Source organism: Sus scrofa, chromosome 7, assembly GCF_054392235.1.
Source record: "Sus scrofa isolate SSC_HxYL_T2T_F1_AM1 chromosome 7, Sscrofa_HxYL_maternal_Yorkshire_Landrace_v2.0, whole genome shotgun sequence".
NCBI classification, from domain to species: domain Eukaryota; kingdom Metazoa; phylum Chordata; class Mammalia; order Artiodactyla; family Suidae; genus Sus; species Sus scrofa.
The window spans coordinates 83373872-83397932 of record NC_139389.1 but is presented as its reverse complement, the minus strand read 5'-3'; the positions used below and the strand labels follow the sequence as shown (position 1 = coordinate 83397932).

General features: G+C 50.7%; 3 protein-coding genes across 15 annotated transcripts; 1 reads left to right on the top strand and 2 right to left on the bottom strand.

Moving 5' to 3' along the window:
* Positions 1-495: 495 nt before the first annotated feature.
* Positions 496-18665, top strand: KHNYN (KH and NYN domain containing). 7 transcript variants are annotated; one of them, XR_001297950.3, is made up of 8 exons: positions 496-818; positions 8585-8805; positions 9565-10664; positions 10827-10957; positions 11044-11140; positions 14730-14911; positions 15045-15146; positions 15680-18665. XR_001297950.3 is itself a non-coding variant. In XM_021099195.2 (8 exons), the coding sequence occupies exons 1-8, from the start codon at positions 707-709 to the stop codon at positions 15930-15932; spliced, it is 2124 nt and encodes a 707-aa protein (XP_020954854.1). In that variant the 5' UTR covers positions 496-706; the 3' UTR covers positions 15933-18665. The 7 variants fall into 7 exon arrangements, 4 of the variants coding, with proteins under 4 accessions (XP_020954854.1, XP_084825196.1, XP_001927174.3 ...); XM_021099195.2 differs by having other exon boundaries at positions 14730-14837; XR_014810767.1 differs by lacking the exon at positions 496-818 and adding an exon at positions 7758-7933.
* Positions 4430-6942, bottom strand: CBLN3 (cerebellin 3 precursor). The gene is given in 3 exon segments (NM_001112680.1): positions 4430-5767; positions 6122-6241; positions 6538-6942. Coding segments are annotated over 3 exon segments (618 nt in total). The 5' UTR covers positions 6838-6942; the 3' UTR covers positions 4430-5569.
* On the bottom strand, positions 18656-21709 carry SDR39U1 (short chain dehydrogenase/reductase family 39U member 1). 7 transcript variants are annotated; one of them, XM_084969072.1, is made up of 6 exons: positions 21559-21709; positions 21226-21332; positions 20990-21136; positions 20561-20682; positions 19696-19839; positions 18656-19418 (listed from the first exon to the last, which is right to left on the bottom strand). In XM_084969072.1, exons 3-6 carry the CDS (start codon positions 20992-20994, stop codon positions 19006-19008), a joined length of 684 nt encoding a protein of 227 aa, XP_084825198.1. In that variant the 5' UTR covers positions 20995-21136; positions 21226-21332; positions 21559-21709; the 3' UTR covers positions 18656-19005. The 7 variants fall into 7 exon arrangements, with proteins under 7 accessions (XP_084825198.1, XP_003128589.1, XP_084825200.1 ...); XM_003128541.4 differs by having other exon boundaries at positions 21054-21136; XM_084969074.1 differs by having other exon boundaries at positions 19706-19839; positions 21054-21136.
* Between the last annotated feature and the right edge of the window lie 2352 nt (positions 21710-24061).

Genomic DNA, 24061 nt, shown 5'->3' with positions numbered 1-24061 from the left:
GAAAGGGAGAAAGACAGGATTTAGGGAGGACAGACTAATTTTAGCAGGTTGACTTTAAGGTGGGATAGGTAGTGTAGGAGTCTGAGATTTAGGAGGGAGGTCCTGTATAGAGACAAAAATGTGGTCATTGTCAGAGCACAGATGGAGATTCGTACTTTCGAGGTTGTGTCAGGACGAAAGGAATCCTAAGGCAGAACCTTGAGGAAAACTGACATTTGGGAGATGTTTAGCAGTACAGGAGCGTAAAAAAGAATGTGGTCTGAGCAGAGACATGGAGGGAGCACCCAGAGCATGCAGTCAGGTGGGGCAGGGAGTTGCTTCTAGAAGGAGGGAGTGGACAACAGAGTCAAATGTTAGGGAGAGCCTGAGTAACAGAGGACTGGATGATAGTGACATTGGTGACTGACACAGAAGTCATGAGTGACCAGTTGAGGGCAGTTTAGGTGGAGCAGCAGAGGCTACCGTTGACTTAAGGGGTGAGCAACTGGTAAGCATAGATACTTGGCTCTAAAGGAGAGGAGAGGTGATGTCTACTAGCTGCGGGGGCATATAAAGCTGAGGATAACTATATACCCACCGCTATTGCCATACCATCCTTTTCTCGTCTAGACCTAAGAGACTTGAGTCTATTTAACTGCTAAACAGAAGCAGTGAGAGGGAGGGAGACACTGAACATTCAGGAGGGTGAAGAGGAAAGGAAAAGGATATGTTTGCAGGAAATGAAATCCACAGCTGGTGGATGAAGATAGCTGCCTTGACAGAAGAAAGGGCACAGCTTCTACTGAGCCAGATGCGAAGAAGGAGAGATGAGGAGGATGGTGAGTTTCTGGATGTGCCATTGGGAAGGGGTCCTCCTGGGGCTTCTGCTTTCTTGGTGAAGCAGAAAGTGAGGTACCTGCTGCTGGCAGTGGGGGCAGAGTTGGAGGGTAAAAGGTTTGAGAGACCAGAAGGCTTCAGTTGGATTCCAGGGAGAATGAGGAAAGAAGCTGGCAAAGAAGAATTGACTGGAGGATTGAGGACCAGGGGTGGCTGGAGACCATGGATTGAGAGCTGCAGCAAATGCTTCAGCCGGACTTCTCTCTGTAGAAAGCAGCTGCCAGGGCGTGGGTGTAGGAAAGGTCGACAGTTGGATTCTATTCTTAGGCTCCTCAAAGTCCTAGGAGATTTTAGTGCCTGGAGAGGAACACTAGCCACCATCTGTGCTTTATTTATTGTTTAACTCATTTGCTTCATAAACCTGCTTAAGCAAAAATTGTCTAAACATTTATATAACCAATGAGCCAAAATCTACACATTTTACAAATCAGATCATTTAAACATTGACTGAAAACTTAAATTCTCCTACACATTTCAATAGAGTCATCAGGGTAGTATGTCAGCTTCTCTAAAGGCATCAAATCTTTTGGTAAAGCACATGCCTTTCAAGGATTATAAAGTATATGACACCTACACTTACTATAAAATTGGGTTTATAGACCCAGGAGAAGGACACTATCTCAGTTCAGACCAATTTTTGAGTCTGGATAGACAAAAGATGAATAGTATCTCAGTGTAGATGAGGTTTTGAATTATTACTCAATGAGTTCTTGGTTGGGACCTGCTTTACCTTTTAAGATGTTGAATATCTGAGCCAGTGCTTATCTTATATATCACCGGAATTTTCATTTTCCAGTACCTTTTCCATTCATTTCCATGAATTAGTGTAATGTAACTGGATGCCTCTTTTTTAAAATGATGTCTTTAAGTTTTGTGGGTTTTTTTTTTTTTTTTTGGCTGAATCTTTGGCATATGGAAGTTTCCAGGCCAGGGGACCAATCGGAGCTGCAGCTGCTGCCCTGCACCACAGCCACAGCAATGCCAGATCTGAGCCCTGTCTGCGAACTATAAGGCAGCTTGTGGCAATGCCAAATACTTTAACCCACTGAGTGAGGCCAGGGATTGAACCCACATCCTCGTGGATACTAGTCAGGTTCTTAACCTAGTGAGCCACAACAGGATCTCCTGTCATTTTTAGGTCTAAGGACTATGATATGCAGATGTTCCAGAGATGTCTATGCCCACTCCCTGGAGCCACCGAATATGTTGTGTTTAATGGTAAAGAGACATTTTCATATGCAATTAAAGTTATGGGTCTCAAAACAGAGAGATTATCCTGATTTATCCATGTGGGCCCAATCTAATTACCTTAAATTTGAGAATTTTAAAAGTCAGAGATGTGGCTGAAAGCTAGGTTGGAGAGGTTCAAACTGTTAGAAGGACTTGGCCTGACACTATTGACCCAAAGGCTGGAGGCCAGGAAACTCAGTCCTACAACCATAAGGAAATGAATGCTGAGTGAATTCTTTATTCATGATTGCCACCTCCTGACCCAAGAGGGAAATGGGTGTGCCCTTCCCTCCTCCTTCCTGGGGGCTATAAGGTTGATGTAATGGCATTCTTCCACTTCAGTAAAGAAGGCAGGGCTACTACCTACATCTTGCTTTTGACCTAATGAAACCCTAAGCAGAGAATCAAATCATGCTCTGCTGGACTTCTGACCTATAGAAACAGATATTAAATAGGTCAAAGTTGTGTTAAGGCAGTAACTTTGTGGTAATTGTTATGCAACAATAGAAAGCTAATACAATAACTTTACTGACATTATTTTCAAATTTATCTACCTCATTTGCATTTTTACAAACATCCTCAATCTTGTTGTTTTTCCCAATATCCAATCTTTTCTTCTTCTGACTTTTAGCTGAGCGTGGCTGCCTGGAATAAAGACTTTATTCCCTAGCCTGTCTCCACTGTCTGGTGTGGCCAGCTAGGACTAAATTCGGGCCATTGAGATGCAAATAGAACTGTTGGGTGTACCTTTCAGAAAGCTTCTTTAAAAGGAAATGGGTGTGCCAGTCCCTCCTCCTTCCTTGGGGCTATAAGGTTGATGCAATGGCTGGGGCTATCTTGGGTCAGGAGGTGGCAATAAAGAAAGCCAGGCTGATGATCATCAAACTGCCATCCTTCCCTGGACTCTTTGTTTGCAGATTCTTCTGTGTGAGAGGGAAATAACCTACCACCTTGTTTAAGCCATTATTATTTTGGGTTTTTCTGTTACTGTAATCTCTTTGTAATTAGTAGGGTAGTAGTATAAAGTTTCCCTTTTCCAAGAAGTGAAGGATCAAGTTTAAGGAGTGAGCAGTTAGCTTCTGGAAGTTTGACTAATTTATCATCATGTAACAAGTTGTTGGACTTTCTTCCTAGTTGTATTATTTGACCTGATGGTGCCAATCAGTCTCTTTCATTTTTGGTGCAGTTCCAACTTTTTCTGGAATTACTCACAGCTCTCTGGATCCACCCCTTCCTACTTATGCAGATAAAGACAAATAAATGCACTTTATGAATAGATAAATTATCTACTATATTTATACTCTTCTACTTATCAAAACTAATTAAAAAATATCCTATAATAGTCATACTTCTTCACTCAGTGTATTAACTACCTTTTTGCACATTGTATAGTTACTTTTTCCTTTTGAAAATCACAACAGAGACATGGCTTTTAAAAATTCACCTTGTGGAATTCCCTGGCAGCTCAGTGGGTTAAGGATCCAGCTTTGTCACTGCTATGGCTCGGGTCATTGCTGTGGCAAGGGTTTGATCCCTGGCCCAGGAACTTCTGCATGCCATGGGTGCAGCCAAAAAAAATCACCTTGTTCCAATTAACTATATCATTTTTCTTTTGATTATCCAATTGTCATAAAATGTCAGTTTGTGGAAGTCTATTAAAATGGTTTCTTTGGAGTTCCCATCGTGGCTCAGTGGTTAACGAATCCGACTAGGAACCATGAGGTTGCAGGTTCGATCCGTGGCCTTGCTCAGTGGGTTAAGGATCCGGCGTTGGTGTAGGTTGCAGATGTGGCTCGGTTCCTGTGTTGCTGTGGCTCTGGTGTAGGCAAACGGCTACAGCTCCGATTCGACCCCTAGCCTGGGAACCTCCATATGCCGCAGGAGTGGCCCAAGAAATGCCTTCTCAGCTCTACCCCTTACATTCAAAAAATATCTTTGATTTTTGTCTTCAATAGTATGTTCCAAGCCTAGAGTTATTTATGATGAGCTATTCTCCAAGGGACCGTGAGTCCTTTTAAAGGTGAATAATAGTTGAGGCAAAGATCCAGGTGCTAAGAATGCATATTAGATTTTTCCTGATGTTGTTCCTACACTACTTTAGTGACAAAATTTGAAAAAGTTATTTCTTTTGGAAACCACAAACTCACATTGGTATTTCCTCTTTAACTCAAGTACTACCAAATCCTTTTTTTTAAATTTGACTCTAACATATGAATTTACATTTATTTTCTCTACAACATATACCTGCTGGTCTCTTGTAACCCCTGAACCCAATTGTGATGGCATCTTCTCTCTCTAGTGATCCTATAGGGTCTCATTGACCATCATTCTCTAATTACTTTATTGATAGATTCATCCATGCTGGGCCAATGGGACAGAGAGGTGACACAAGTTTTTTAATACTGGCAGGAGAGTGGCTGAAGGGATGAATCATGGCATCCAAGGTAATAGGAAGTTTAGGAAGGAGACTAAGACGGCACAAATTAAGAGAAAGAGGAGACGTTGCAGGTCAGTGTAGAACAGCTACAGTGAAGGTCACTGAGAGAGCTGGGAGGAAGGAGGTGATGGGGAGAGCATGGAGTGATGAAAGTTCCGACTACATAGATGGAGCAGTTCTAGGAGGCGGCCACAGGCATTGATGTGTTCCATGGCCTGGAGATCTATACTTGCCCACATGTGACCTGCCTCCACCTCCAGCTGCCAAAGGAAGCTCTGTTTACCTGCTCTCTGCCAAAGCAAACATATATCCATGTCTTGGATGGGGAGGTGAGGGGCAGAGTCCACCTGGGATCTGGCACAGATAAATGCCTGGGGTTCACTATCTGCTGGTGGCTCCAATGTACACAAAAAAATGTGTACCATGTTCAGGCTGAGGGCACGCCCCCTTCCTGCCTTACCAGCTACAGGCTCTGGGCTGCTCTGTGGCCCTTACCATGCATCTGCTGGTGGCTAAGCCTCTGGCCCTAGTCCTCGCAGTGCTGGCTCAGCTTCTGAGTATGATTTGTGATGCTGGCACTCCTCACAGGAAGGAGCCTGCCGGATATGCTGAAGCTGGTCCATCTGGTCCCCTGTAGGGGCCTGTCAGGCTCACCTGTACCACCTGTTCCCAAATAGCACTGAGCGGGAAGCTGGGTTGGGGGTGGAGGACAGGAAGCAGAGACTGCAAAGTAGTCTACGCCTCCCTCCCTGGAAAATCTTGCTCTGATTCTAGGGCTGCAGGCAGAAATCAAGGCAGTGGGAGGCTGGGAGGCAACTGTGGGGGTGGGGTAAGAGGGACAGGTCCCAAGACACTGCAGCTCTACTCCTCACCTTGGATGTTTGGCACAGGGTCCCATGCAAGGCAGTGGAATAAAGGCAGCCAGAGGGAGTCTTTCTCCTGCCCTAAAGAGACTGCTTCTGGGGCAGGAAAGGGTAGAGGGCAGAGGTCAGGGGCTAGATTTCTGTCTTTGAAAAGCTTCAGCCCTCAGAGTGGGAAAATGAGGAAGCCAGAGAAGCTCGAATATTTCCAGCCACCGAGTAGGTTCCCTCGACGCAGGCGCAGAGACACCCGGTCCCCAGGATCCAGGGGCAGTAGCACAGAACTGGTGGCTGCCTCCCGGGTCACGTCTGGGTCATTGGCAAAGGCCGAGACGACAGGCCATGTGTTCAGCATCAGGCTTACCTGCAGAGGGAAGCCCAGTTAGCACCTGTCCCTGCCCCTCGCCCCAGGACCCCACTCTCTTGAGGGCTTTCTCCCTTCTCTCCAGCCCCAGAGGGACACGCTAATACCTGGGAACCTGGACAGTGCACCCACCTGGGAGGGCTGCGGGGTGGCCCATGTTGGACTCTGGACCTCTATCACACGCTCTGTTAGGTAGGTCCGTTCCCCCCTTGCTCTTGGCCTCCCAGGACACAGGTCAATGGAGGTCTGCCTGGGGGTCAGCTGGGCTCCACTTATTTCCCCTCCTCTTACCCTGACCCCCCCGCCCTCCGCCCCAGGAGTTGGAGATAGGACAGGGCCTAGTATTCAGGTCACCTGGACAGTTTGGCGGTTGTACACCTTCACCACATGGAACCGGAAGCTGTAGACACCTCGGACAGGGGCCACGAAGGAGCCTGAGGCTCGGTCAAAGCCACCGCCCTCGTTCACCAGGACCTGTGGGAAGCAGACCCTGCTGAGTAGGGCTCAGGGATGCCTGGGGCTCAGGGAAACCACGGGGTTGGGGAAAGGGGCAGCGAGTAAGGAAAGGAAGGGGTGACAAGCAGACAGGACAGGAGGAATGCCTGGGTTCAAAAGAAATGGTGAGAAAGGTCAAGGAGGGTATGGGGGGAGTGAAGGGAAGGGAGAAGGGCAGCAGGCTTGGGGGCAACCAGCCACAGCAGGGGCTGTTTCCTTAGCAGCAGAGCGGGCTTGGACAGTGCTTCCAGGTCTTTGCAGGGGAGGGGGATTACCTGGTCGAAGTAGATGGCTCCACCCGTGCCGTTGCTGATTTCCCCTGCTGGCTCATGGTGGTGGCTTCGGACTGCAGCAAATGCCACTCTTCCAGGGGGTGCTTCTCCCAGGGCTGCTCCCCCGGGACCCCCTGCAGCAGCTCGGCCCGGCTCACAGACCACCAGGCACTCGCCTTCCAGGAGGACTGGCTCTGTCCCCTCTTGGGCCCACCCGGCCCTGAGAACCAGAAGAGTCAGGGCCAAGGGCAGCCCAGGGCTGAGTGGAGGACCTGGTGGCCAGTGTTGCTTTGCTCCCAGCATGGCTGAGTGGCTCTGTGACCCCCAAGCCTCCTCTTTCTGCTCCTTGGTTTTGCCCTCCTCTGCCACAGACTCTCAGCACCCCTCACCCTGCTTCTCAGTCTTCTCTCTGGGACTCATGGTCACCTGGTCTTGGCATCTCCATCCCTCTCGTGCCCCACAACTCTGTCCTGCCTCTCCTGCTGTCACTGCAGGTCCCTCCTCCTTGGCAGGGCACAAAATGACAGCAGTTGGGCTCTGGGAGGGAGAGGAGAAATGAGGCAGCCAGATGGGAGGGCTTCAGCCAGATCCCCAGGGCAGCCCCCTCAAGAGCACTGAAGGCTGGAACTGGGGCGACAAAGAACACGGGTGACTGTGTGAGATTCTGAGTGTGTGTTTGTGCATATGTGTGAGACCAATTCTACAGCCCCTTCCTCCTGCTCACTCCTCCCCTCTTTAAAATCCTTCACAAATCAACAGCCCGCTTAGCAGCATTTTTTCCACTGTTGGAAAAGGGAGTATCCTAGTGTTTTCCCCACAACTGTTTTGGTGGAAAGTGCGCAGGCGAACAGGGGCACTATTCCGTGACCCTGGGCCAGTCTCTTCCTTTCCTTGGTCTTCTATATCTTCATCCGAAGGGACGAGGCCCCCTTCACTTCCATCTCTCCAAGAGTGGTTCCTCATTCCTGAGAAACAACTGCGCGGAGCGGCTGAAAACCCAGAGGAACGGGAGACCTTGACCCCCCAGGGAGTCTAGGAGTTGGAGCGGGAGGGTGGGCGGGCCCGGGACGGGACGGGGCGGGGCGGGTAGGCCGGGGGCGGGGCCAGGCCCGGGGGCGAGGAGCAGCCTGCGGCTGGTCCCAGCGGGTGCGCGCTGGGGCTCAGGGCTGGCCTAGCCCCTGGGAGGGGCCGAGCTGGCTCCGCCCCGGGCCAGGAAGTGACTCAAAAAACTGTTCGTGATGTGGGGAAGAGAGGTCCCCGTTGGGTGAGGAATCGGAAAGGCCCGCCCAGATTTGGGCCCCCAGCTCTTCTTCCCTGGGCCGGGGGCGCAGGCGAAGCTGGGGCCAGCGGGCACCGAGCGGCGCCGGCGGGACTGAGGCCGCAGAGGGCGGCGAGGCGGGTAGGCGCGCTCTCCCCCGCGCCCGGACCGCGGGAGCCAGAGGCCGCAGTGCAGAGCGCAGTCGGGGGGCGGCAGCCGCCAGCGGCTGCGGGGGCGGGGCCCAACCCGGCCCCTGGGCCCCGCGTGGGGAGTGTGGCGAGACCGATGGGTGCAGCGGACCAGGCGGCGGAGGGAGGGCGAAGGGTGGGAGTGGCCAGAACCTTGGAAATGGCTGACAAGGGACCCCAGAGGACAGCCCAGTTTAAGCCCTGGTGAGGATTCGTCTTTAAGAGGCCGTCTTGGACCGGGAGATCGCAGAGACCCCGAGGAGAGGGGCTCTTTCGTCACCCGTCCCACTCCTGCCCTCCAGATCCAGCGGGATTCCCCCCACCCTGCTCCCGGCTGTGGTTATCATTTTCCAGAGGCCACACACCCCTCCCAGAGAGACAGCCTTGTTTATCCATGACTTCGTCTTCGGGAGGAAGGCCCTTGCGTCCAGATAATCTGACATCCCCTTCCTACCCTCCAGGTGGACTGAAATGCTGGCTGCCGCCTGGGTTGTTTACCAGTTTGGTAACTGGCTGAGGACCTGTTGATAGCTGGTGTAGGCCAGGAAACAAAGATTTGGGTTGAAGGGACATCCTGGCTCTGAGCTGCTTTCCCTCTTTACAGGGCTGGGCGGCCAAGCAGCCATGCCTACCTGGGGGGCTGGCTCCTCGTCCCCTGACCGCTTTGCCGTGTCTGCGGAGGCCGAGGACAAGGTGCGGGAGCAACAGCCCCATGTGGAACGCATCTTCAGGGTGGGGATGAGCGTCCTCCCCAAGGACTGTCCCGAGAACCCTCACATCTGGCTGCAGCTGGAGGGCCCCAAGGAGAACGCCAGCAGAGCCAAGGTGAACACCTCTCCCTGACCCTCCCCCCCCCAGGCCTCCCCCCGGGGGGAGGGGGGAACCAGGACTCCCTCTCCCCCTTGCCCCCCAGTGAGGGCAGAAGAGAGGAGGGGCTGGGAAGGATCTCCACTCCTTGTTTGTCTCACTGGCCCTGAGCTCTGAGGGACTTCCGGACTCTATTTGTCTGGAGTTTTGGTTTCATTTCTGCTCTTACTACAAAGGTTCTGCTAGGGCTCGGGGATAAGTAATTCAGTTCGCATCAGTTTGTTCTCTTCGAAAGTTAGAGATAATCTGGTTGGGCCAGCAGGCCCCACCAAGGAATTCACTGTGGGGTGGAGGCCACATTTCTTCTGTTGGAATTAGTCCGGGCTTCCTGTAAGGCGCCAACACCAAATACCATCCTTGTGGTCCTAGTTTCAGTTTCTTTATCTATAAAATGTGAATAATAATAGTAACCACCTCACTGGATTTATTGTGAATGAGATGAAGCATGTAAAGCATCAGTTCAGTAAAAGTTAGCAATGATGGTCATTATGATGGAAATGTACAACACACATATACACACACATAAATGTTTGGAAGAGACAGCCTTTTTTTTTTTTTTTTTTTTTTTTTACCAATTAATTATAACAGTATCTTAAGTTGAATCAAGTTCTAAATGGAATTTCAGCCCTAGGCTGTCAACTGGAGCTCAGGGGAGAGCAATGGGCCATTGAGCCACTTAGGATTCCAGCAGTCTCCTTCTTTCTCTCCTTCCCCCAGGAGTACTTGAAGGGTCTCTGCAACCCGGAGCTGCAGAATGAAATCCACTACCCACCCAAACTGCACTGCATCTTCCTAGGAGCCCAGGGCTTCTTCCTTGATTGCCTGGCCTGGAGCACATCAGCCCATCTGGTGCCTGGGGCACCCGGTTCTCTGATGGTCAGTGGCCTGACTGAGGCCTTCGTCATGGTCCAGAGCCGAGTGGAGGAGCTGGTGGAGCGGTTGAGCTGGGAGTTTCTGCCAGGGCCGTCCCCTGGAGCTTCTCAGTGTGCTGGAGTTCTGAGAGACTTCTCTGCCCTGCTGCAGTCCCGGGTGGATGCCTACACAGAGGCCCTGCTGCAGCTGCCCCTGGCCATCCAGGAGGAACTGCTGAGCCTGGTGCAGGAGGCCTCCAGGGGGCAGGGGCCCCAAGCATTCCCATCCTGGGAGCAGGGCAGCCCAGGATTGCACCAGGAAGTCAGGACTCCCCTGAGTGAAGGCAGGGAGTCCCTGGACACAGGCCCAACAGGGTGGCGAGAGTCAAGGGACGAGAGACATGCTCTGGAGAAGGAGAGAGAAAAGCAGGGTGCTCCCAGGGAGACGGACTTGGGGTGGAAGGAGCTTCCCAGGGAAGAGACCTGGGAGAGACAAGGGGCCTTTGGGTCACAGATAGGAGGAGGAGAGGCAGGGCAGGCAGCGCCCCTGAAGGGGAAGGCCCTGGGGAAGGAGGGGGTACCTCAGGAAAAGGGAAGGTTCTGGGTCCAGGGTGAGCCTCCTGGTGCCCAGGGCCCCTGTCAGAAGGCAGCTCAGCCCAGGGGAGCCTCCCTCCTCCAGCGGCTCCATAATGGGAAAGCCTCACCGCCCAGAGTGCCCAGCCCCCCACCTGCGCCTGAACCCCCGTGGCACTGTGGAGACCGAGGGGACAGGGCAGACAAGCAGCAGGTTGTGGCTCGAGGTCGGGGGTCTCCATGGAAACGAGGCACCCGGGGGGGCAACTTGGTGACCGGCACGCAGCGTTTCCAGGAGGCCCTCCAGGACCCCTTCACCCTGTGCCTTGCCAACGTGCCGGGCCAACCAGACCTCCGCCATATTGTCATCGACGGCAGCAACGTGGCCATGGTGTGAGTACCTGGTGGGGCTGAGAGTCCTGGGGAAGGGGATGGGATGGTGAAACGAGCAGTTTTGTTCACCTTGGGGATATGCGCTGAGCAGGGGGTGCAATCCAGCCAGATTGCCGTGCCCCCACTCTGGGGCCCCAGAGTGCTGACCTCTTCCCACTGCAGGCATGGCCTCCAGCACTACTTCTCCAGCCGGGGCATTGCCATTGCTGTGCAGTACTTCTGGGACCGAGGCCACCGAGACATCACCGTCTTTGTGCCTCAGTGGCGCTTCAGTAAGGACTCCAAGGTCAGAGGTGAGTTGGGCCTGGTCTTTTGTGTCCGGGGATGGGTCCCGCTTCCACCTTGAAGATAACCCCATTATGCGCCTCTCTTTCTTTAGAGGGTCATTTCCTGCACAAGCTGTATTCCCTCAGCCTGCTCTCCCTCACTCCCTCCCGGGTCTTGGATGGCAAGAGGATCTCCTCCTATGACGACAGGTACTCGCTTCTCTCTTGGCCACAGGCTCCAGATCCAAGGAGCCCAATGGGAGACTGAATGAGAGACAACAGAGGCTCCTGACCCTTCACACTGTCCATAGACCTGAGTCGTGGGAAAAGGGCCAGCCTCTGTGACTGTAGGCAGGATGAGCTGGCCAGTGGACAACTGTATTTGCCCATGCACCCTTCATTTTTTACTCATCAAACTAAACAGTGCCTCGTATTTATATAGGGCCTTACCATTTAGAAAATACTGGTTTAGGAATTCCCGTCATGGCTCAGTGGTTAACGAATCTGACTAGGAACCATGAGGTTGTGGGTTTGATCCCCGGCCTTGCTCAGTGGGTTAAGGATCCGGCGTTGCTGTGAGCTGTGGTGTAGGTCACAGACGTGGCTCAGATCTGGCATTGCTATGGCTCTGGCATAGGCCAGCGGCTACAGTTCCAATTAGACCCCTAGCCTGGGAACCTAGAAAAGACAAAAAAAAAAAAAAAAAAAAAAAAGAAAGAAAAAAAAGAAAAAAAAAGGAAAATACTGGTTTAATGGAAAGATGGGAAAACTGATGACATGGATAGCTGAAAAATGCCTCTTATAATCTAGATGTCTGAACACATAGAGAAATTCCCCACTTTCTGGGAAACCCAGAGTAAATGATCAAAATAATGACAAATGAAGAAACACAATCCATCCACAATCTTTTGTAATAAGACTGTACAAAACATGGTATAATAAAAGATACAGTGAAAGATCACTGGACTTAGAATTTGAAGATCTGAATTTGAGTCCTAAGTTGCAGTCACTGACTGACTGTGGACCAGTCTCTCAGTGGATTAACCTCTTTGTCTCAGGGTCCTCTTCCATTCGTTCATTCTCCTCATGAATGTCCAAAGAAGCTAAGGTATGGGCTTGCCTCACTCAAGTTGCTAGGCAGGAAGATGGTGATATTCCTTAGATTTTCATGGACCTGATCAAGTGTGGCGGAGTCTTACCTCTATCATACAGAAATGGAGACCGAGGGTCAGAGTGGTTAACTCTTGGAAAAAGCTACGAAGTGGCCAGGGAAAATGAGAACTTAAGCTGCTAGATGATTTAAATGAAAAACACAGGGCACATTCCTTCCCTAGTATACACTGTGGTGTGGGGAGATGGGCAGATTTTAAAAGCTAATTAACCACTTTAAGAAATTTACAATGATGGAGTTCCTGTTGTGGCGCAGCGGAAGTGAGTCTGACTAGGAACCATGAGGTTGCGGGTTCGATCTCTGGCCTCATTCAGTGGGTTAAGGATCCGGCTCAGATCTGGTGTGGCGGTGGCATAGACCAGCAGCTGTAGCTCCGATTCAACCCCTAGCCTGAGAACCTCCATATGCCTTGAGTGTGGCCCTAAACAAACAAACAAACAAACAAAAATTTTACAATGAGAAGTTCTTTACTCTCCAGGACTTTCAGTTTTAAATTAAAAACTAGTTTCTGGGAGTTCCCTGGTGGCCTAGTGGTTAAGGATCCAGCACTATCATTGCTGTGGCTTGGGCCACTGCTGTAGCATGGGTTCGATCCCTGGCCTGAGACCTGCATGTCATGGATGTGGCCAAAAAACCAACCAAACCAAAAAAAAAAAAAACAAAAAAAAACCACAAACAAAACTAGTTTGTGAACACTAGTGATTACATATTTTGTCTTTTCAAATACTTAACTTTTATTCCCCAACAGGTAAATTGTAACTCTACAAAAAGACAGTTCACATTCACCTGATGCTATTCTGTTTTATATCTAGATTCCACAGGTTATCCCAGATGTGGAACCCTTTTTACACGATAGCTCTGACACAGAATTAAACCTGAAGGTTGAGTCAGTGGTAATAAATTTTGAAGTTACGTGTCTGTACAGTTGTATAGGTCCTGGTAGGCAGACGGCACAATATGAATCTGGAATTTTAACTGGTTACAGTAAATAACACAGTGACATGTAGCACGGGCCTACCAAATCCTGGGGAACAACATGTGATGTAGATGGTGGTAGTAAAATATGCTTAATTTGAAAATACCTTTTGTAGTTCCCGCTATGGCGCAGCGGAAACAAATCCAACTAGGAACCATGAGGTTGCCGGTTTGATCCCTGGCCTTGCTCAGTGGGTTAAGGATCCAGCATTACCATTAGCTATGGTGTAGGTCACAGACGTGGCTTGGATCTGGCATTGCTGTGGCTGTGGCTGTGGCCGGCAGCTGTAGCTTTGACTGGACCCCTAGCCTGGGAACCTCCATATGCCATGGTATGGCCCTAAAAAGCAAATACATAAATAAATAGTAAGATTCTACATTAAAAAAAACAAACAAACCTTTTGTACATTATATGATACCATATACATTTACATGTCATGTCCTTGATTTGTTTGCCAGACAGAAACTCAGAACCAGACATCTGTTACATGTAAGCCTGGTTACTAGTCCCCTTTGTACCAGATCGTCTTTCAGATACCAACTGCCCGCTCAGTACTAGGTGCGTGGTCTGCTGAGGGAGGCAGGAATGCAGGGAATCAGGGAAGACCTGATTCTTGACTTTAAAGAGCCCAAAGCAACTATAAATCAAACAGTATGGAATTAGGAGGGAAGGGGTCCCCCTTCTGGCTGGGGTTTTGTGGGGAGGGGAGGATTTGAGAGTTTTTTTGTTCATTGAGAAGAACGTGGGATGTGTTGGATCTTTTGGTTTCTAAACCTGTTTTTAAGGACTCCCCTCATGAATTCTACCCCAGTTCTGTGGAATCAGAATTGCTAAAGTGGGGCCCAGGCATCTATTTTTTTTTTTTTTTTTTTTTGAAGTTCTCCTGGTGATTCTGTTCATCAGTGAGGTTTGGGAAGCACCTTCCAGATGGAGGGAGTAGTTTGAGAAACATGGAAGTCAGACAGCACAGAGCATGTTTGGAGAACAGAGTGTAATCTGATTACTGATTTTGGCAGAAGCTGAGAGTTTGGGGAGAGAAGGCCATAAGGGTTGCTTGGAGCTGGGATCTAGAAGGCCTTGGTTGCCAGGCCTGGGCTTGTGGAAGTATTCGGTAGATAAAGGGCACGTGTGGAAGAAGACTTTTGTGTAGAGGAAGAGCATGTTCTCTTGGGGGAGGACAGGAGAGACTAGAGGGTGGTAAGTGGCTGGGGGCAGGGAACTCTCTTATCAGGAGGCTATGCAGTATCACCTCAGTTGCAAAGTCCGAATAGCTAAGGTGGTAGTAGTGGGCTGGTAAGGAAGGGGGCAGAGGTGAAGGCTTTTTGGAGGAGGAGCATGATGGGTTTGTGACTAATTGGTGGGGTAGCATAGAAGAAGACAGGTCTTTCTGTATGGTACTAACAAGCCACGAAGTGTTGGGTGGAGGATTGTGGTGACTGGAGTGGATGCTATTGGCCGACCATGATGGATTCATCTTTGTTTCCTTTCTAACTCATGTTGCCTGTATCCAGTCAGTCACCTGGTGGCTGGTGAGGGGTCAAGGTGAGGGGGCTGGATCTCCGTCACCAGAAGTGGGTCATGGGAGTCAATAGTGCTCTTTGCGGTTGGGACCTTGGAGAATTCCAATATGGCTGCTGTGGTTTTTGAGACAGGTTCATGGTGAAGCTGGCCGAAGAGACAGATGGGATCATTGTCTCCAATGACCAGTTCCGGGACCTGGCAGAGGAGTCAGAGAAGTGGATGGCAATCATCAGAGAGCGGTGAGGGAGCCCTCCCCTGAGAATAGGGCACGGACTCAGACCTTTCTCTAAAACCAGCTCTGCTCTGCCAGCGGGTGAGGACTCTGGGAAGGGGCTGCCATTGCTTTGTGAAGGATGGTAGCCGGCAGCTTCTGGTGGTGTTGGTCTTAGCTGTCTGGGAGGTGGGCAAGAGCCCCTCTGTGACCACACTTCTTTGTGCCCATCTAGTCTGCTGCCCTTCACCTTCGTGGGAAACCTCTTCATGGTGCCTGATGACCCACTGGGGCGAAATGGCCCCACACTGGATGAGTTCCTGAAAAAGCCGGTCAGGTAATGCCCAAAACTCTCCCAGGCAGCCCCCAGGCTTGGTCCTTGCTCTGCAGGGGCCTTGTAGGCCTGGAGAATTGAGGGAAGAATGACCTCGGTCTTTTGGCCAGTTTTCTCCTGTAATAGTGCAGGTTGCCTTGGACTTGCCCTTTAACTGCTTCCCAAGGAATCCTGACGCAGACGTCCTGGCTGAGAGGGAAGCCCCTGCTTCCTGTTTTCCCTCATCAGTGTGTTGGATGGAGTTATTTGGAAGATGGTTGCTTTTACTTAGAGGCAGTTGCATTGAGCACGCCCTCTGCTGGACAGAAAGTGATTACTGTATTAGACTGGAACTAGATAGTGGCAGGCTCACCTTCCCTTCAGAAGTGGGTTGATAGTGCCACTCAGTGGTCAGTTTCTGGAACTCTAGGGTTGCTCGCTGGAGCCAGTACTAGGCAGGGTAGTTAACTGGGAGTGGAGGGCTGGGAGGTCCACTGGCTCATAACTTCCCTCCAGGATGCTCATCAACTCTTCCTGTTCTGTCTGCTTTTTCCCAGGGCACAGGGATCTTCTAAGGCTCAGCATTCTGCCAGGGGCTTTGCAGAACATGGCAATCAGCAGCAGGGGAAAAAAGAAGAAGAAAAAGGCAGTGGTGGCCTTCGGAAGACACGGGAGACAGAGCGGCTCCGGCGCCAACTGCTGGAGGTATTTTGGGGCCAGGATCACAAGGTGGACTTCATCCTGCAGCGAGAGCCATACTGCCGGGACATCAACCAGCTCTCCGAGGCCCTGCTCAGTCTCAATTTTTGAGCCTTACCTGTCTGAGTGACTGCCACCCCATCAGCTCCAGCCCCGCCCAGCTCAGCTCATTCTGTGAGGCTCCCTCTGCTGCTCAGAGCCTAACCCAGACCCACCCTGAGTTAGTGTTTTGGGTCAGGGAAACACTGAGGAAGAACATTCATGTTGGGGGAATGCTCTTGCTGGGGGCGCTTTGGGGGACAGGTCCATAAAGTGACCTGATATCATCTTGAGTGAGGACCTCAACCAGCTCTTAGGAGGTTCTGCTCAGCCTTAACTTCTCAACCATGCATTATGCAGGGTTTCTGTAGGGAGTGGGGGCTGCTGGAAAGGGTATGTCCCAGAGATTAGGACTGCTGGGCCCTCCTCCATGCCGAGCTGGAGATGGAGGCTAGGATGGGTCGGAGAGGAATGTAGAACAGGTGGCAAGGAAGCTAAGCCTTTCCTCCTCCTGGCTGATGCTCTGATGGCCAGAGGACAGGACGCCTCCCAGGCCTGGCTGGGCTCCTGGGTACATCGAAGGGAATGCTGGGCCCTCGAAAGGCTGGTGTTCTGGGTTACTGTGGGTCAGGGGGGAGCTGGTGGAGAAGGCAGGGGGAGACTTTGGCTTCTGGTCTCAGCTGTGCCTGTCTGTGACTTTGACTGATCTTGGTCTTTACTTCTGCCTATAAGTCGGGGGTAAAAATGCCTGTTTGAAGGAGAGAAGAGAATGTGGAGGAAAACTCCTTGGAGGAAAGGTACTTGGACCAAGTCTCAGGTGTCAGTCTGTGGGTTACACAGGCTTCCTAACCAAAACCTCACTTTCAGAGCGCTGAGGGTCCTCTGTCTCCAGGGCCTGTGCCCTAGATTTTAACACTGCATCCTCAGTAAAATGTGCCCTATAATGGCTGCACTCCTTTTGAGCAACCCCTCTAAATCCACATTTACAAAACAATTAGTTAGGGTTGACTGTTTGCATTTCTGGAATACTCTCAGGGTTCGTTCCTATCAATGGCAGCTCTCTTGTTGCATTCAAGTGCTTGTTTACAGTTCAACGAATGTGTCAGAAAGTCCCCAGTCCCAGGTTAATGCATGAGCTCCAGCATTGAACAGTCACCAAACTGATTAAGTCATGCTCTGAGAGGACAGTGTTCATGAGACCTGACCCTTGTTTTTTCTACAGTACACAAATGTTGCCTAAAGCGATCACCCGCTTCTACGTGTGTGTGTGTGTGTGTGTGTGTGTGTGTGTGTGTGTGTGTGTGTGTGTGGATGTGGATGTGGATGGGAGGGTTTGCAGAGGTTGTATCTAGAGGAACCAATCTGAAAAACGAAAACTGAAGTATCAGTCAGAAGGTACTTGACTGGCTACCAGACCAACTGCTGTCACATCAGGACTTTCCCTCTCCACCTTGATTCCTATAAGTCATTGTCCTGTATGTGCTTGAAGTCCTCCTATGCCAGGGAGTCTACTACCTCCAAGGCAGCCCATCCATCCGAGGACAGTATTAGTCAGTCCTTCCTCTGGTGCAGCCCGATATGCTTTTTGGTGACTTTTAGCTTTGAGGCCGGTCATTCCCTCAGGAACAGTACTGAGCCAGTCAACTTCCTCAAGAGTCCAAGACCACATAAAGATGTAGGACAGGTGCCCCTAGGTTCTGTGCAGTCTGGGCCCTGCAGCAAATCCCTGGACATGGTCCTTTTTAAGGCTCTGACTCCTGCTCCCTGAGCAGCACAGGGAGTTGACATCACCCCAGATCCTTGTTATCAGCAGCTAGCACGTGGAGCTGAGTGATAGAGCTCCCTGGGTCCCAGTGTCTTCCCCGTTGGTCATGAACACTGCTACACGACACTCACCTGGCTGGGAGCAGGTGTGTTGGAGTGAGGCCAGTCGAGGTGGTGACAATGATTCAAAGACAACCCATAGTCCCCTCAGAAGAAAAGAGATTGGTTAATATGGCCTGAATTGGGGGCTAGGGGAACTACTTCTGGTTAAACTGTGGCAGACATCGGGGTCGAAAAAAGGGAAAGGGTTCTTGAGGAAGCCTTTTTTTCCCTGATAGGGTGGAGTTTGTAGTTTTGGATAGGTCCCTTGTACCTCTCACTTTCAGTGCTGGTGGGGGTGTATGGGCTCGGGGTATTTTCTGCCCTTTTGTGCTAGGGACCATGGTTGACCAAAGTGGCCCCGATCAGGTAGGAGGCAATCCTTCGCTTCTGATAGTCCTAAGCTCTGGACAGCTTCGTCTTGCTGCAGCTTGATGAACTGGGACCAGCATGTGACTGCTTTATCAACTCACTGCTGTCCAGTGACAGACTGAATGAAGGCTGTCTTAGACTTGGGCCTCATCTTTTCCTCTGCTGGCACCCTAAGGGCATTGTGTGAACAAGTATGCTAGGTGACCACAGCCCACCGGAAATGGATCACAATTCCTCTTGTCTCTTCATTTCTACCTTTGTCATAACCTCATGCCTCAAATTTGTTGGGTGGGAGAAAAATCTCGAAGAGAATGGATGTGTGTATATGTATAAACAAATCACTTTGTTGTACAGCAGAAATGATCACAACATTGTAAAACAACTATACTTCAATAACTTTAAAAAATGAAAAAAAAATCTGTTGCCAGCTCTTTTGGCAATGGAGGGATCAAGAAGGGAGATGTTTATCCATTATAACTTTCAAAACCCCATGTAAAGGAAAGGGTCATTTAGGATGACATTCCTTGAAATAAATTTCAGGAGAATCTAGGCCAAAGAGGTGAGGTGAAAGTAGTGAGATAATGTGTCTTTATTGCCTAAACTGCAGAACATTCTCTATACAGCAAGAAGGAGAAATGGGGCAGGAACAGGACAAACAGCAAAACCAAAGTTGGAATTTACAAGGAGTTTAAGAGGTTACAGTCCTTACCTGATGAGAGTGCAACCTTGAAAAGGTGGGCAGCCTCTCAGTTAAATAAGGTGTGGCAACAAGACAACGAGAAAGAAGGAGGATTCCCTAAGCAGCAGATGGTTTCAGGTCTCAAGTAGAGGAGAACCTGAGCTTGTGCCATCTCTGACCAGGTAGCTTCTGCTGAGTGCAGGCCTGGAGCCCTGCCTGGAGCCTCCCCACTCAGGCTATGATTTCCTTCAAGGCGACCCCCAGCTCTGGGAAGGAATACTGGTAGCCAGCAGCCAGCGTCCGCCGCGGGACTACCTTCTGGCCCTCCAGCAGCATGATGGCTCGTTCCTGCCCAAAGATAGCTCGTACCACAGTGCTGGGGAAAGGGATGAAGGCTGGGCGGCCCAGGGCTGCACCCAAGGCCCGGGCAAACTCAGCATTCGTAGTGGCAGAGGCTGGAGCCACTCCGTTCAGGACCCCCTGCACGTGGCTTGCTTCAAGGGCATGGACCAGGATTCCAGCTAAGTCCCCAATGTGAATCCAGGGGAAGAACTGGTGGCCTGAGCCAATGGGGCCCCCCAGGCCCAGGCGGAAGGGCAGCAGCATGTGACCGATGGCGCCACCCCCTCGGCCCAGCACAACCCCTAGAGCAGGCAAGAAGGACAGAGAGGGCCCTCAGCCTCCAGGCAGCCCCATTCTTCCTCTCCACTTCCCCTTCCTCACTCCTTCCCCAAGTTGACCTCGCTGTGTAGCAGGTGAGGGGTGTGGTTCTCTTTGGGATGTCCCATCCTCCCATCTGTAGGTTAGCCAGAAGTGGGGGCCCCTTCTGTAAGCTCAGCTCCCTTATCCCCACATCCCCCCACCTCCCAGCCCAGAGAAGACATTCCAATCCTGTTTGACACCCAGGCCTCTGGTTCTCACCGGAACGCACCACCACTTGGCGTGTTGAATCTCCAGGAAGCCTGGCTGCAGCTTCCCATTTGGTGACGAGGTTGGAGAAAAAGTCAAAATCCCCTCCTGGGCTGTCCTCATCGTACTCCGCAGTCAGGCTGGGCTGGTAGTAAGCTGCCGGTGGAACAGCACTTGTTTGCCCTAGGCGTCCTTGGGCCCACCTGGCCTTTTGCAGTCAAGCTCCCCTTGGCTTCACCCTCTTTGGCCCTTGGCTTCTCCCCATGGGAAGACAGAGCCATGGATGTTTTTCCCTTGAGCTTCTCCATGAGCTGACCTGTACCTGCTGTGGAGCTCTTGTCTTTCCTTCTAGGACTAAGCTGAGGCTGCCAGAGTGTAGAAGCTAAGAACAAAGACCTGGGTGCCAGGCTGCCTGAGTTTTAATCTGAGCTCCATCATGTGTTAACTCTGATTTTGGGCAAATTACAAAACCTCTCTGGGCAGAACTTTGGCATCTTACATACTAATCTGCATAATAATAATTTTTATAAATTAAATATGTGAAAAATACTTAGACTAGTGGCTGGTATATATTATTTGGTCCCAAAGTTGAAATACAAGAATCAAGAATTCTGTTTCTAAAGAACTGTGCTGTGAGAAACAAGGGACTTGGAGGTAGGTGGGATTTTTCCTGGCACTGGGAACAGTGCCACTCCCCCCTCTTTCTTTGAGGGTCTCCATTTCTCATGAAAGTACACAAATGCTAGAAGAAATATGCATGGATCAAGGGCAGGTAGTTCCTGTGCTTGGAAAAGACCAGCACTCAGGCCTGAGCCACTCCTCACTGTGCACCCCTCTTTCCCTGGCTGGTCTAAAGGGTTGGTAACTTGGGGCATACCTACGCCTGTGACTAAGACCCAGGCCTGGGGAGGTTGTGGGGCCTTGGCAATGGCTGTAGCCATCATGTGCGTGGTCTCCAAGCGGCTGCTGATAACCTCTTTTTGGAAAGCTTCATTCCACCTGCAAGAGAAAACAGGGGAAATAAAACGCCTCTTAATACATGCGCACACCCTTCCCTCTCTTTCCCATCCATATCCATTTCTAGCAAAGCCCTGCATTGCCCCTTAGAGAAATGGTCAATCTCTCCTATGAAGGGAAAAGGCACGTCTATTTTGGGCATCCTGAGTTACAAGTGAGGACTAAGTTGGACGGGCTGAGTGGGAAGAAGGGCAGGTGGGTGTGGAGGGGTAGGAGTGGGGAAATGCGCAGTCCTGGAACTGGGGGGAGTTCTCAGTCTGGCAGTCCCCTTCTCCACGGCTCACAGGACCTCATCAGAGTTGGCCCTCTTCTCTCTCAGTTCTCAAGGATGTCAGCTTCAGGGCCCGGCTGACCTTCGGAGGGGGTTGAGGATGTTTTCTCCTGCCAGGTTGACAGCGGCATCGCAGGGGGGCAGCCCCGAGGAAGCCAGCTCATCCTGTTAGAGAAAGCACACATTGCCGGCGAGGCCTCGACTCGCTCCACCAAACCAGGCCTTCCCCTCATGCTTCCAGAGGCTGGACATACCCACGTGATCCGATCTAGCCCTGGCTTTCGGGAGACCAACGTCACTTTGTGGCCTTTGGCCTTCAGCATTTGGGTTAGGGCAGTCCCAATGAAGCCTGACCCGCCACCTGATCAGAAAATGCGAAGCGATTAGCCTCCCCAGGCCCCCCGCATGTGACTCCCTCCTCTGCTACCCTCCCATCTGACTCCAGGATTAACCCCTACTTGTCGCCCTCCCCGCCCCATGATGCAGAAGTAATAAGGGTCACAGGACTTAGGGAGATTGGACTTCTAGGGCTTAGAAGCCAAGGTCAGGCTGCCTGTATGCGAGACAGAGCTCTCTCTCAGACTCACCCTCTGGCTACATCTTCCTCTTACAAACCTGCCTCCTCCCACTCCCCCTTCCCCTTCCCGCCCTCCCTTACCCACTAGAACCCGCATAGCGACCGGGACCTAACGCGCCTGCGCAAGAGTTAGCCTCTGGCCTCCCCGAGGACTCCGCGACAGCCTTTTTTGCGCATGCGTTCTTCGGGAAGCGCGCTCCAATAGTGGGACGGGCAGAATTGAGACTGGGCGTGGCGACCCGGAAGGGTTCGTGGAGAAGGCTGTACATTTCATTGCAACGGGTGGCAGGGACCACAGCAAGGGAGGCGGGGAAAGGGAAATAGATGGAGGGGGCGGGGAAAGATGGGGAGGAGGCTGAGGAGGGGAGGTTTTAGTGTAGGAAAAAAAAACCGACTTAAAACCCGAAGCTGCTCCAGCTGCCGAATTCTGGTTGTCCATTCAGTCAGGTGAATCAGTAGTCCGGGAGAATCCATCCAGCAGTACAATGGATTTCTTTCTACCTGGCCTATTATTTTACCTTTCTTCTCCATTCTGGCTCCTTCCCATAGGCATTTTTTTCTTTTTCAGGCAGCACCTAAAGTATCTGTGGAAGTTCCCAAGCTAGGGGTCGAATGGCACCTTAGGCCACAGCCACAGCATGGGGCAGATCTGAGCGGCATCTGAGACCTACACCACAGCTTGCTGCAAGGCGGGATCCTTAACCCACTGAGCAAAGCCACGGATGGAATCTTCAACCTCATGGACACTAGTCAGGTTCTTAACCTGCTGAGCCACAGTGGGAGCTCCCTCATTCCTACCGGCGTTTAAACGTTCTTAAGTTCCCCTTGATTTAACTCTTCTCCAGCTCTCTTCTTTCTCTGCTAATGTCCTATTTTACTCTTCACCTTCATAGCCAAACTTAAGACTGGTGTCCATTTTCTACTTCCCACTTCATATCCATCTAGCTTCTCCTTTATCATTTATTGCCCCTCTCTCCAAGACTACCAATTTCTCATGCATCACCAAAACTTATGCCTACCTTTCAGTCATTTTTCTTAACTTCTGTATCATCGGACACTTGCTGACTCCTCCCTCCCTTTGGAAATGTCCATTTCTCCGCCTCAGTGAAAGTCACACTCTCTCTTGGGTCTTTTGCCTAGCTTTATTCAGTCTCCGTTGCTTGTTCCACCTCCTCTAAGGTCTTAAAGTGTTGATATTCCTCAAATCGGGGTCCTAGGATCTTCTCTTGCCATTCTGCACTTTCTCCCAAGCATCTACATCTGTGAATTCAGTTTCCAGTTTTTTCCCAAATCTTCTTTGCAACTATGGGAGAGCCTCAGAGCTCCTGAATCTTATAAAAACTTCCCACTATATATCTCTTCTTGGATATCTGAAACCCTATCGATTTTACTTACTAAGTATTTCTCAGATCCATCTATTTCTATGTGTGCCACCACCAATCTGCTTCAAGGTATTGTCCTCTTTTGTCTACATTTCTATAATAGTCTTTATAGGTCTCTGCTTCTGTGTGTTTCTTCTCTCCATACTGTTCCACACACTGCAAGCTGAATGACCTTTTCAAGATGTATGTGAGGAACACTACGTGGCATATATATCCTAAACACCTCTATTACAAAGTTCTTGGATATGCTGATAAAATTGAACACATCTTCATTTAAATGCATTGTTGAGTTAGCTAGAAAAATCAAGAAATCCCTAGGGACCAAAAACAAAGTGTGCCTTGGGACTAAGCTACCTGTGGGTTGTTTGTCAGGCTTTGTAACCCAGAGGTTTGGCTGACAGGAGGTGATGCCTGGGTTAGGGTGGGGGTGGGGATGGGGAGTTGTGGGAAGAGGGGGAGGAGAGTCTGCTAAATCAGATGCCTTTAGATCACAGAGGCAGGAGGGCAGAGGTCCATCGATATCCTTATGAAGGTGAGGTAGGCATCCCTTCCAGAGCTTTGTGCCCTTTATAAGAGAGGATAGACAGAGGGACAGTGTTGCGATTCCAGCAACTACTCTTTTCCTGGAGGCTGAAGAGTGGGTTCTGCCCAAGTGAACTTGCTTCCCCTCAAATGCCTAAAGTTTTTCTTCTGGGTTCTGGGGATGAGTGGGTCAACTTCTTCCTCCTCAGCTTCTCCTTTGACTTCTGATCTAGTTAAGTTAAACTGTAGATATCATAGTCTGTCTGACCCTTTGGCAGTTAAGACATTCAAATCCAAGCCAGACAACAAGACATGAGAAATTTCTGTCGGTACATATGGGTGTAGGGGCAACTGCAACTGGTGCCTTTCAGGGACAAGGACCCCCTCCTTAGTCTGCAGCAATCACAAGGACTTTGAAACGGGACTGTTTCTCCCATTGCTGCTTCCTGAAACAGCAAAAGGAGTCCCTTGGGGTGGTCAGGCCATCACCATGGGCAGGACGGGAATCCAGGACTCAGGGAAGGATCCTCCCTTCATTGTAGGCTGGGGCAAGGAGGGATAGGTGGTTTGCTTGCCACAGGCGACTCTGCACCTTTCCCCATGCCAGCT

Coding starts and splice junctions, on each gene's coding strand:
- SDR39U1 (XM_001926728.5), bottom strand. Junction 21,137..21,225: donor GGCTAGATCGGATCACGTGG/GTATGTCCAGCC, acceptor TTTCTCTAACAG/GATGAGCTGGCTTCCTCGGG. Junction 19,840..20,560: donor GGTCTTAGTCACAGGCGTAG/GTATGCCCCAAG, acceptor TTCCACCGGCAG/CTTACTACCAGCCCAGCCTG.
- KHNYN (XM_021099195.2), top strand. CDS start 707: ATGTTTGCAGGAAATGAAATCCACAGCTGGTGGATGAAGATAGCTGCC. Junction 10,958..11,043: donor TAAGGACTCCAAGGTCAGAG/GTGAGTTGGGCC, acceptor CTCTTTCTTTAG/AGGGTCATTTCCTGCACAAG. Junction 14,838..15,044: donor ATGGCAATCATCAGAGAGCG/GTGAGGGAGCCC, acceptor GTGCCCATCTAG/TCTGCTGCCCTTCACCTTCG.